The sequence below is a fragment of the Mus pahari genome, chromosome 18 (genome assembly GCF_900095145.1).
Source record: "Mus pahari chromosome 18, PAHARI_EIJ_v1.1, whole genome shotgun sequence".
Taxonomy (NCBI): Eukaryota; Metazoa; Chordata; class Mammalia; order Rodentia; family Muridae; genus Mus; species Mus pahari.
In genome coordinates, this window is record NC_034607.1 from 1,557,992 (window position 1) to 1,571,145 (window position 13,154).

The 13,154-nt window shown below is 39.7% G+C and overlaps 1 protein-coding gene across 2 annotated transcripts in view; it reads right to left on the bottom strand.

The window, feature by feature from the left end:
• Hnrnpm (heterogeneous nuclear ribonucleoprotein M) overlaps window positions 1–13,154 on the bottom strand; it is a 40,448-nt gene that overhangs the window by 6,928 nt on the left and 20,366 nt on the right. For both annotated transcript variants that reach the window (XM_021218133.2, XM_021218135.2), the window contains 6 exons: window positions 12,852–13,005; window positions 12,130–12,179; window positions 10,770–10,830; window positions 7,600–7,701; window positions 6,084–6,128; window positions 5,585–5,662 (listed from right to left, as the gene is read on the bottom strand). In XM_021218133.2, the coding sequence (XP_021073792.1) occupies window positions 5,585–5,662; window positions 6,084–6,128; window positions 7,600–7,701; window positions 10,770–10,830; window positions 12,130–12,179; window positions 12,852–13,005 (490 nt within the window). The remainder of the gene's footprint in view (window positions 1–5,584; window positions 5,663–6,083; window positions 6,129–7,599; window positions 7,702–10,769; window positions 10,831–12,129; window positions 12,180–12,851; window positions 13,006–13,154) is intronic.

Below are 13,154 nucleotides of genomic sequence, written 5' to 3' on the forward strand. Positions count from 1 at the left end.
ATGTGGTTGCTGGGATTTGAACTCCGGACCTTTGGAAGAGCAGTCGAGTGCTCTTACCCACTGAGCCATCTCACCAGCCCCAGCCATAGCAATCTTAGAGCATACTTGCCAATGGCAGGCACCTGATGGTCTGGAAAGAATGCCACCCAGGTAACCTTTGCCCCTCCTGAGGCCCACAGAGCTGTTCCTACAGACTCTGGCATGTAGAAACACCACTACTGTGTGGTGTTTCTAAGGGAGTAGAGGTTAAGTATATCACCCTGGTCATCATTTCTGCAGGAATGTATAACAAAATGGACACAGTATTTGCAAGGAACCGAGAAGACACTTAAATGTACCCTGATTGCTGATGGAGAGATAAGTAGAATAATAATCATGCTGGGCATGTGGGAAAATAAAGGGGAGAATGAATGGCTACTTGGCTGCCAGCTTAAGCACAGACCCAGCAAGCTTAGAGGGGTGTGAGCCAAAGACCCAGTTCTACAGGACCTGGCAGACAGAAGACTTTCCTGTTAATTGCTTTTGGAGACAAAAGGTAAACTTAGTGTGGTGCTATAAAGTGTGTCAGTCAGAATGGAAAGCTCATGCTGCTGTGTTATTCAAGGTCATTGTATACAGGTCCACCTGTGTTGAAATAGCAAGAATGAAGCTGAAGCTTGCCTACCAGAAAAAGCAGGAAAGCATCCCCAAGAAATCTAGGTACTTCTGTGTTAAGGTCCTGGCCATAACAAAGAAGAACATGGCCTTCAAAAAGATATATATAATATATATATATATATATATATGATCCTGCCTTGGCCTCTGTATGCTGCATGCACTCTGTGTTTCTGTGTCTCCTAGCTGTTCCCAGATGGAGATTGTTACAAGCCTTTGTGATCAATAATTTGTATTACATTGGATACCCAAGTATTGTTATTAGACCTGGTTTCCCCATTGCAGCTGGAAATCAACACTGCTTTCTGGGCAACAAAATACACAGGGAAATGGAAGCTCTTTATCAAGAGTCAGTATTCAGCCGGGCGTGTTGGCGCACACCTTTAATCCCAGCACTCGGGAGGCAGAAGCAGGTGGATTTCTGAGTTTGAGGCCAGCCTGGTCTACAGAGTGAGTTCCAGGACAGCCAGGACTACACAGAGAAACCCTGTCTGGAATTAAACAAAAAGAGTCGGTATTCATCTGAAAATGTTCAACCTTGCTACAGGGACACCTGAGACTCATTCAGGACCTATTTGGGGTTCACAGAATACTGATGCTTACTAAAAATGCCCACAACAGGAGTATCTTATCATTAAAGTTTTGCTCACTGTCCTAATGTGTACTTAAGGTCATCAGGTCAGAATTAATTAAAAGGTAAGAGGGCTTTCAAAAGAAATGATAAAAAACTTCCTGTAAACTGAAGTTTACTAACAGATTTTTTTCTTAGAGCACAGATATGTAGACTCAGAAACTAGGCCGTGGTAGCGCACATCTTTATCTGAAACCCATGGAAGAGGAGGCAGAGGCAGGTCATCTCTGTACTTCAAGGCCAGCCTGGTCTACTGAGTAAGTTCCAGGACAGTCAGCGCCAGACAGAGAAACCCTGTCTAGAAAAAATTAAAATATAGCCAAAGAATAAAACAAATATTTATAAAGCAAAACAAATACACACAACTTACATGCTAAATCTGTGCTTTTTTTTTTTTTTTTTTTGGTTTTTTTGAGACAGGGTTTCTCTGTATAGCCCTGGCTGTCCTGGAACTCTTTGTAGACCAGGCTGGCCTCAAACTCTCTATTTCTTATTATTTTGCAAAAGAACCATTTTTAACATTTGATAAAGCATATATAAAAGTATATATATAAAAATATTTAATGAGAAAATACCCATTTTACTATCTTTCTTGTACTTTTAAAGGTAGGCAAGTTTCACCTTTCACGTCATAATATAAGGACATCTTTGAAAAGGAATATAATCCCTCCCCGGCCCCCAAACACCTTGTTTTTTTCCCCATCTTTCTTGTTTGTTTGAGATGGGTTTCTCTGTGTAGCCTTGGCTGTCCCGGAACTCAGAGATCCAACTACCTCTGACTCCTGAGTGCTGGGATTAAAAGTGTACATTCTCCTCAGTCTTCTGCTATGTGGGAAAATGTACTCAATAAATTGAAACTGCCAAACTTTTTAGAGATGTTCATAGATACCCCACACCCACCCTCATGTAGATGCCAACTAACTCGGTGCCAAATCTCTAGGCCTCCAAGTCATCAATTTCAATGGTCACTTTACCCTGTCTCCCTACATTTTTTCTTTGAGCATAGCTTATCTACTGGTTGTAAAAAAACAATCTTTTCTAGGTCTTCGCATACTTCATGTGCTGCTGATATAGCTGCCTAGGGCCTGGAAACAAAAGCTCTCACACATCTACTCATCAGACCACTCACCTGGCCATTCATAGTAGCTATCATCTTTTCAACTGCATCCAAGATCAAGGACCACAAACCTATTTTTAAAGTACCAAGGAGCACAAAGATCTAGTGCCATGATTGGAAAGGGACAATGTGTAGGAAGGGGGTAACAGATAAAAAACTGAAGGAAACCCAAACCAATCCAGGCCATTACTCTGAAAATTCAACTTCACTATTTTATTTGGTATAGAGTGGTCTACTCCTACAAGTAGTAGCAGGGAATTTAATGACTAAATAGTGTTACTTAGAGAGCAATAGTATTAATTAACAGTAGCAAGGCCTAACGGTAATGTTTCCATCCAGGTCAGAACAGGACCTGTTCCTGTTGACATTTAACTTCATAGACACTCAGGACAGGAATAGTTGATACCTTTGTCACACAAGTGAGAGGGATAACAGAATGGCAATGATGGAAGGTTCATAGCATAACATTATGTCAAAACAAATTAGCTGTAGCAATAGGAAATTCAATCATCCTAGTCAGATACAGGTATGAACTCACTCTTATAAATTTTAAAGGTTAAAGAATCCAAACTAGTCAGATAGTTAAGACAAAGTCCAGGAAAAACTAACAGTTTCCCCCCTTTCAAACTCAGATGCCTTTATTATTACTGACCTAGTTTTATTCTTTATTTATTAACAAACCAAGAAGAGATTTCTTCATGCTATTTTTGTACCTCTTAGGTTTTGGTTGCTCCTCCCTCAACCCTCCATAGGATGCTAGAACCCTTTCTCTTTCATAGATCATACTATTACTCTCCTTTAAAGCCTCTCTTTTTCTATTTCTACTCTCATTTAGTCTCTCATGTCTATTTAGATTTACATATATAAAGTTAAAGGTAATAAATGCACCTTCGCTAGCGCCCAAGTTAGGTTAGATTTAAGAAAACCATTTATGGGCTAGTGAGATGGCTCAGCGGGTAAGAGCACCGACTGCTCTTCCAAAGGTCCTGAGTTCAAATCCCAGCAACCACATGGTGGCTCACAGCCATCCATAACGAGATCTGACTCCTCTTCTGGAGTGACTGAGGACAGCTACAGTGTACTTACATATAATAAATAAATCTTTAAAAAAAAAGAAAAAGAAAAAAAAAAAACCATTTATGGGATTGTTAAGAGCACTGGCTATTTTTCCAGAAGATCATGGGTTCAATTCCCAGCACCTGCATGGCAGCTCACATTCTCCAGTTCCAGAGAGACTCTCTCTGCTCTCCTTGGGCAGCAGTAAGGAAACCACTACAGAGACCATACACAGGCAAACACCTGTACATATAAAACTAGATTTAAAAAGAAAACCATTTGTTCCCTAACCATGTTGTGAAGAAAAGTTTCCACCCAACAATAGCCACCAAATACTGGGCAACAGTTTCAGTAGTTCCTACATCTCAAAAAAACCCACACTGACTACAAACCAAAAAAACAACTGTAGAGTTGGGATGCTTAGCTAAACAACGTAGACAATCTTCCTAGGGCCTTTAAACATTTAAAGAACATAGCAACTATCAACTGGAAACAAAAAAATTAGTAGACTGTACCCAGGTAAAGTCATGGTATTGTTATGCCCATATGGAGCCTATGGAACCTTATTATCCATTACCAAAAGCTGTTATATTGGGCTAGAGAGATGGCTAAGTGGTTAAGAGCACTAACTGCTCTTCCAAAGGTCCTGAGTTCAATTCCCAGCAATCACATGGTGGCTCACAGCCATCTGTAATGAGATCTGATGCCCTCTTCTGGTGTCTGAAAACAACTATACTATATTTACATATAATAAATCTCACTCTTAAAAAAAAAAATCCTGTTACATCACTGATTACTCATAACCACTGCTTGCCTTTTCATAAAGAGGCTAAAATCTTTAGTAACTTGGCCAAGGTCACATGCCTGGCAAGCATGAGGCAAAGGCTGAGCAAACCAAATGAATAAAACTTCTATCCATTTGTTCTTTATACCACTGTAATATTGTTGAGAACTATTTGTCATCCTATCCTTTGTAATGTCTTAAAAATGTTGAAATTCTGTGAGGGAAAGCCCAACCACATTTAATACCTGCCCAAGATAGTCTTTAATGGGGCTGGAGAGATGGCTCAGTGGTTAAGAGCAGACAAGTGGTTAAGAGCTGTTCCTAGGGCTGGTGAGATGGCTCAGCAGGTAAGAGCACCCGACTGCTCTTCCAAAGGTACAGAGTTCAAATCCCAGCAACCACATGGTGGCTCACAACCATCCTTAACAAGATCTGACTCCCTCTTCTGGAGTGTCTGAAGACAGCTACAGTGTACTTACATATAATAAAAAAATAAAAATCTTAAAAAAAAAAAAAAAGAGCTGTTCCTAGTACCCATATAGGCTCACAACTGTCTGTTCCAGTTTTGGGGGTTCCAGTAGCCTCTTCTGATCTCAAAAGCAACAGGCATGCTTATGATATACATATACACAGGCCCTCACTCACACGCATAAAATAAACTTCATTTTAAAAAATGTCTTGTATGACTCCTACCACTATCTACTTTATTCCTGTACATATACATCCATCTCTCTTATGCAAGATTCAAATGTGTATCACTTTGCTTTTCTTCTCTACTGAGAAGTTATAGGAAAATCCAGTAGTATTGGATGGACAGGGGAGTAGAAATCCATGGTATGTTTGTCTGGCATGCATGAGGCACTGGGTTCTAAGCTCAGCCTGAAGGGAAATAAAAACAGTATTATTTCACTCCTCGGGAATATCAGGCAAATTGATACTGTGTAGTATGAACTGTAAGTGTGCTTGCATGCAGTTCACAGACTTATCCTTTCAAGGAAGTAAACAATTAGAGATGCGGAAGCAGGCTGGGCTAGGATTTTTTCCATTGTTTGTTTAGATGTGCATGTGCCAAGTTACCATAGGACAACTGGCAGAATTCAAGTTTTCTTCTTCAACCATGTGGACTCTTGAGAACAAAACTCAGTTCATTGGAAATGTAAACCTCTGTCTCTACATTACTGACAATGTAGCTTTCCTATATCTCTTCACCACCAGGTATGTGATTAAGTGGAAAAACAGAAATGGAACATCATGCACAGTAGGTTTACAGTATTAAAGGACAAGAAGTCCTCAACTATCAAAGGGTAGACAAAACACAAGCAGGAAGAAATGCCATTCTTACCATTTATTCGGCCCATGTTCATCCCAGATCCAAATCGCCCCATGTTTTCCATACCGCCACCAAAGGGTCCTTCCATGCCTATAAGCAAAGTATTTAATGTCATCCCAACGAGCCTGCTCACATTCATCAGGAAGGAAAACTGTTTTTATATTTCACTTTTGGCATTACATTATGAATATACAAAGTTTTAGAGCTTTAGGGTGAGGAAAAAAGTTGACTTCTTTTTTAAAAACTTGGCTTGATTCAACCCCGTTATGAATACAGAAGCAAGAATACAGAGAGATAAAGCAATTTGCCCAAGGTCACAGAGCTAGTTAGTGAGAAACCCAGAACCAAGGCAACAGACACCCACTGGAATGATAGACAAATAAAATAAAGTAATTCTTAGACTCAGACTTCTAGAAAACCAAAGGAAGAATGCACATGCATGGTTTCAAAGACAAGGAAAATGAGGGGAAAACGCTTTGATTACATATGTACTTTATTTTAAATTTCTTACCTCCAATTTTATTTATTCCAAATCCTATGCCTTCCATTCCCATTCCTTTAAAAGAGAAAGTCAATGCAAACAAACTTTAAATCAAAGCAGCAATACTTAAACTTTAAAAGCACAAAATTCCAAATTAAAAAAACAAAAACAACTTTGATGTTACTACATTTCAAAGGTGGGATAGCCACTATTTCAACTGTCAAGATTGTAGTTCAAACAAAAGCTTTTAACAGAGTAAGCGTAAATGTGGATTAAAATTGGAGCCCACGCTGAAGAGATGAATGGCTCAGTGGGTAAGAGCACCAGCTGCTCTTCCAGAGGTCCCCGAGTTTAATTCCCAGCAACCACATGGTGGCTCACAACCATTTGTAATGGGATCTGGTGCCCTCTCCTGGCATACATTAAATCAATCAATCAATCGATCAATCAATCTTGCATGGTGGCGCACGCCTTTAATCTCAGCACTCGGGAGGCAGAGGCAAGCGGATTTCTGAGTTTTGAGTTTGAGGCCAGCCTGGTCTACAGAGTGAGTTCCAGGACAGCCAAGGCTACACAGAAACCCTGTCTCGAAAAACAAAACAAAACAAAACAAAAAAAAAAGATTTGGAGCTCACGTAATCTTTATTAATTAATGACCAAGCTAGACAACATTAAATATAAAACATAACAATCAGACACAAACTATGCAAAGTTACTGTTTTAAAATGTTATATAACAGAAAGATGTTTAATAAACATTAAAAGCAAAAATTTAAATAATAATAAAGCAGTTTCTAAGCTACAAATAGTCCCTCCCTCAGCCCCAATCAAATAAAGTGTGCAGAGGCTGGTAGAGCCATGATATCAGGGATATGCAAGAGTGACGGTGGTGAGACAGAGCACCCACATCACCATTTCAAATGTGTCTATGAAAAGTCCAAGTCCAGATCCAAAGGAGTGAGATATGTCTTAATAGCACAGAAATACAGCACAGAGAAACACACACACACACACACACACACACACACACACACACACACACACAGCTAAGTTTTCACTCATGTTTTCCTTGTCTTCCTGAACAAAGACACTATCCATTTTTCCTTGTGTCCCATGAGTTTTGTCATTCATAAAAGCTTTTCCAATTCCTTTTATTTTACCAATGCTTATACTTATGGAAAAAGTCATGTCAACATCAGGTGCAAAATGGTCTTCTAGACAGGCTTAAAGCACCCATGGTAGAGCTGTAGTTCTGCAGTCAGTGGGCTGCACTGTTACTCAGTGTGACCTTGAGTAAGACCAACTCTCTACCTTGTCTGCTCAAAAGTCATCATGATTAAGAAGAAGAGACACAGTGGCTTTAAAAAAAAAAAAAAAAAATTCAACTCAATAAAAAAATATTGCTTTTGGGCACACAAGCCTGAGATGAAAAGGGGGTTTTGTCGAAATTGCATTAATCATACTTGAAAATCTCCAGATTTCAACTGCACTAATAGTGGCCTTTAATAAATTCAATTTTCCCCATTTATCCCCACAACAATTCTCACCTGCAGGTCCTAGGTTTCCCATTCCAATGCCTTTGTTCAGGTGGTTGGCATCAATAGGCTGCCCTCCAGGTCCTAATCCCATGCCAATACCACCAAGTCCATCTGAAAGAAGCAGATAAAGTCAAGAATATGGCTTCCCTTTCTGAAAACATGGTGACCCTCAGACAACTGGTATATTCTAGCTGCCATGCTTTATCCCTAGACCAAGCAAGCCCAGGGCCTGACTTGACTTCACCACCCATACACGTGCATACCTGTGAGTGACCCTCTTTATGAAGGTGAAACTTTTTACGTACAGTCAGACTTGAGTATGTAATATGTACCTACACAACAAGGGCAGCTAAAAAGTCAGTTCACAGGCTGGCAAGATGACTCAAGGGTTAAGGACCTTACTCTCAATCCTGAATTCTACCTCCAGAACCTATGGTAGGGAAAGCTGGTGCATTCAGTTGTCCTATGACCTTCAAGCATCTGCACATTAACATACACACACACAGACACACACACAAAATTAATGCACTAAAGAAACAAATAAAATAACATATATAGTACCACTATGTAGCCCTCTCTAGCCTCAAACTTACAAAGACTCATATGTCCCTGCACGAGCCACATCTCATTTTTTTTTCTAAAGAAATCAAACCTTTCTCTTTCCCCTGCCCTCTTTGCCCTCTTCTTTTAAAAACAAGGTCTTACTATGCAGCCCAAGGCTGGCCTCCAACTTGAGATCATCTTGCCTCTACCCTCTGAATGCTGGTATCACAGATGTATGCTACCACCTCAAGAATTACTAAATTGGGGAGCTGGTGAGATGGCTCAGCGGGTAAGAGCACCGACTGCTCTTCCAAAGGTCCCGAGTTCAAATCCCAGCAACCACATGGTGGCTCACAACCATCCGTAACAATATCTGACGCCCTCTTCTGGAGTGTCTGAAGTCAGCTACAGTGTACTTACATACAATAAATAAATAAATCTTTAAAAAAAAAAAAAAAGAATTACTAAGTTGATATCCAGCACATCTTCACTGCTATGCTCTACAAACACAACTAAGGAAACAAGAATGCAGACTGGTATCTGGAAAGAGTCACCGAGGCCTGACACTTAAACCAAGATAATGAACAACAAAAAACCTCAACTGGCTCTAGGTACTTAATCTATCAAGTAGATTTTTAATTGCATGGCAACAGCTCCAATAAGTCACCAAGGGTTATTATTCCAATGTATTCAAAGCTCTGAGATCAACCCTTTGAGTCATACCAAGAGACCAAGAACCAGGGATAATGGGTCCCTGGGGCACAGTGCTCCTTTACCTCTAACACAAGCATCAACAAGAACCACAACAAGCATGTTAAGTGACCACCTGCCAGCAGACAGGTAGTAAGGAAATATTGTCCTTTCAACAGACAAGCCATCTACTCTCTCCCTGATCCCTTTTTTGCTACTGGGTAATCTGAACTAACCTTAGCTAAGTGCTCAATCACTATATCTGTATTTTTGACCTATTCCTAAAGCTACAGGCCCTTTTAAGCTAGTAATTATCAGAATTTCATTAACTTTCTCATCACTCTAAAAACCTCATTCCCAATAGCAGTAACTCCTCAGCTCTCTCCTCAGCACCATGGTGGAACTATCTTCTGCCTTTTAGACTCACCTGTTCTGGGCATTGCCCACAGTTGGAAACAAGGGTTATCTATACCAAATTGTGCCTCCACCCCCACCCCCTTTCGACTAATCAACTGATTTTGCCAAATTTTGGCAATAAATTAATGGATCACTTCCAACATTCTCCCTTCCCTTTTTAAATAACATCTACCCGTGTACTCAGACCAGTGTTGAACTCATACTTGCCTGCTTTAGACTACCAACAATTCTGGCTTGAATTTTTGACTAGTGAGTCACGCTACTCTAAGCATTTATGTCATTTCTTCGTGTGGACATTAGTTTTAGTCCTTAGAATATACCTGAAAGGGATACTAATAGACTATATAGCAAAATCCAGCTCAACTTGGCATTTATTCCATTTGCAATTTGTTTAACCACCCACCTACTCCAAGACACTTTCAAACTGCATAATTTTGCTCTCTATATCTGGACAGCCTGCCTTGTCACAGTGTAATCCAAGAGCCCGTCTTTAAAAACGTGTCTGCAACGGAGAAATACAATGTGTTACTTTCCTAATGCTGTGATAAGACAAGATTCCAGGACCAAGGCAACTCATTAAAAAAAGATTAATATGGGGCTCATGGTTCCAGGAGTTAAGACTCCCTGACCATCATGGCAGGGAGCATGGCAACAGAAAGGCAGATATGGTGCTAGAAAAGTAATTAAGCTGGGCGGTGGTGGCACACGCCTTTAATCCCAGCATTTGGGAGGCAGAGGCAGGTGGATTTCTAAGTTCGAGGCCAGCCTGGTCTATAGAGTGAGTTCCAGGACAGCCAGGACTACACAGAGAAACCCTGTCTCGAAAAACCAAAGAAAAGAAAAGAAAAGAAAAGAAAAGAAAAGAAAAGAAAAGAAAAGAAAAGAAAAGAAAAGAAAAGAAAAGAAAAGAAAAGAAAAACAAGGCAGAGAGTTAACTGTGGATATTGTGGGCCTTGAAACCTTGAAGCCTGCCCCAGTGACTTATCATGTCCAACAAAGCCACACATCCTAATCCTTTGAAATAGTACCATTAACTGGGAACCAAACACTCAAATGTAAGAGCTAATGAGGGCCATTATCACTCAGACCACCACACACAGAAAAGCATGTATGCTTTGGTACACGAGTAGGGGTCAGAGGACAACTTGAAGGAATCATACGTGGGTGCCAAGAGTTAAACTCAAGTCATCAGGTTTTGCATGAGATGCCTTTATCCTCTGAGTCAGTGCCACTATCAAAACTCTTAAGTTGTAAATTTCTTTACTCATTTCTTATCCTGAAAAATCTATAGAAAACGACTAATTAAGACATGCATGGTACAGTGCACACCATTAATCCCAGCACTTAGGAAGTAGAGGCAAGCAGATCTCTGTGAATTCCAAGCTATCCAAGGCTACATAGTGCAACCTATGTAGGGTGGGGTGGTGACAGGACAAACAGATCACAAGAATCCCCAGGGAAAACTTTCCACAACTGCAGGTATAAATTTAACTGGAACAGCTTCTATCTAGTATAATTCATATACTCACGGGGAAGTTGCTGTGGGCGTTCAGGAGGGAAAAAGTCTCCCTTTGGTAAAGCCCTCTCATCCTGGGAAAAGAAAAAGGTCTTAGTCTCCACTGGAGCACCAATAGCAACAGATGGGAAACATTTACCACAACAAAGAACCAAAGAGGCCAGGACTGTGTGCTGCACACCTGTATTCCCAATATTTGAGAGACTCACACAAAAGGATCAGGAATTCAAGGCCAGCTTTGGGATACTCAGCAAGTTCTAGGATAGTTTACATTACACAAAACTATCACAAAAAATGAAGCAAACGACAAACAAACAATAATAACAAAGACAGGTCTGCAGATGTAGCCCAGAGATAAAACAACCGCCTATCACGTACAAGGCCCTGTGTCCAGTCCCTAGCACCGGGGAAAAAGCAAAAATTTAAACTAAACAAACACGATAACTAGTTAAATATAAATAAACTATGACATAGCCATGGCACAGAATAATTATATCAAACACAAAGAGGTATTTGGGAGCATGTTTTTATCTTCTGTGCCAACAGGAAGGATACAAATACATTTGTGTAGTGTAGAGTAGAACTTGAGCAGTAAGTACTAGTGAGGCTCAAAATATTTCATTTTTTAAATTATTATTTGTTTATCTTATGTGCATTGCTTTTTTACCCTACATGTGTATCTGAGTGGAAGTGTTGGAACTATTGTTACAGACAGTGGTGAGCTGTCATGTGGGTGTTAGGAACTAAAACGGGGTCTTCTGGAAGAATAGCCAGTGCTCTTAACTGCTGAACCAACTCGTTAGCCCCTCTTTTAAATCCTTTTTTTTTTTTTTTTTTTTTTTTGTCTTATGACTCCATTAGCCATTCAAAGACTTAAACTCCTTCAAATAACAAAATTTATAGCTCCTTTTATTTTATTCCTGAATCTGAATTATAACCCAGACTGGCCTCAACATCTTCTAGTACTGCTTCTATAAATTATTATCTTTGGCAACGTTATAGTAGGGTTACTGTTTATTAAGACTGAACTTCAATAGACCTTTAAAAGCTGTCTGAATCAAATATTTGTTCATTATACTAACCAAACACCATATGTTATACTTTGAAAACTGGAGTTCTATGCTAAAATCCTTTGTAGTTGACTCTTTGTAGCTCAAGCAGGATACTCAATGGGCTTCCTGAACATAGGAGTTAACAGTAATAATCAACTAGACAGGAATGTACAGAAAAAACTTCCATGAGCAAAGGGACTCATCACTCTGCAGCCTACTAAATAACAGGTTTAGCTTAAGGGCTAGATACAGTTTTAGTAATTCTACATTTTTCCTAACTTACTTGAACATATTACAAAGAAAGTGATCCTAGTAACTTACCATCTTGACGTGCATTGGTCTATCAAACAGCAACTGGCCATTAAACATAGCTGGTATTACAATTAAGGCTGTTTCTAACAACTGTTAAAGCATACCATATAAAAGATTAAAAAGGTAACAACTCCACAGTTACCAGTCCCTCTCTGTGAACTGATAAGAAATTTCAACTCTCTAGGTATGAAGTTTTAGTAATGACTTTACACTACAAAATGTTTCTGGTAATTAGTTAAAGCAGTTATCTATGTGTTCAACAGACCAAGAGTCTTTAGTATTTCTGAAATATGTTTTCTGGGTAAAGCAATAGTCTCCTGAGTTTAATTTCTGTAGTTATGTGTGACATACTCACTGTAATTAAAAAGATGTAACCCGAGGGCAAGCCTACGGCAAAGAAAGGGATCTCTTCAAACAATGTCTTCTCTACCACAGACAGAGGGTCCAGTCCATAAGGATGTATTATAAAGAAATAAAAGCCTCAGTTCTCATAAGTGGTTTATTTCCTAAACTCCTCTGAAAAGACCATTCATAGCATGTGTCTATGATACAACCACCTTTTATCCATCTGTGTTCTACTCCAGAAATTTCTCATATTTCATAGTAATCTATTTACTCTCGTCACAGAGGAAATAGTTACTTCTACCTTGTTGTAATATACTTAGGTATGCTAATGCCTAACAGTGCTGTGGGCACTGTTTGCCATGAGCTGAATTCCCACAAAAGGATACATATTGCTTGCACAGCTTCAATGGACTGTTCAAAAGTCACAGTGCCTATTCCACGACTTTTCCCATCTTTATCTTCCAGAATGTCTGCTCGGACCACCACACCAGCCATACTAAATACTTCCTTCAGTTTCTTCCAGCCAACTTTATAATCCAGCTAGGTGAAAGAAGAAGGTGAAAACTTCAAGGTAAACTTCTTTGGGGAAAAAAAACACACTTTTACTATATTAAAACTTGCCGGGCGTGGTGGCGCACGCCTTTAATCCCAGCACTCGGGGAGGCAGAGGCAGGCGGATTTCTGAGTTC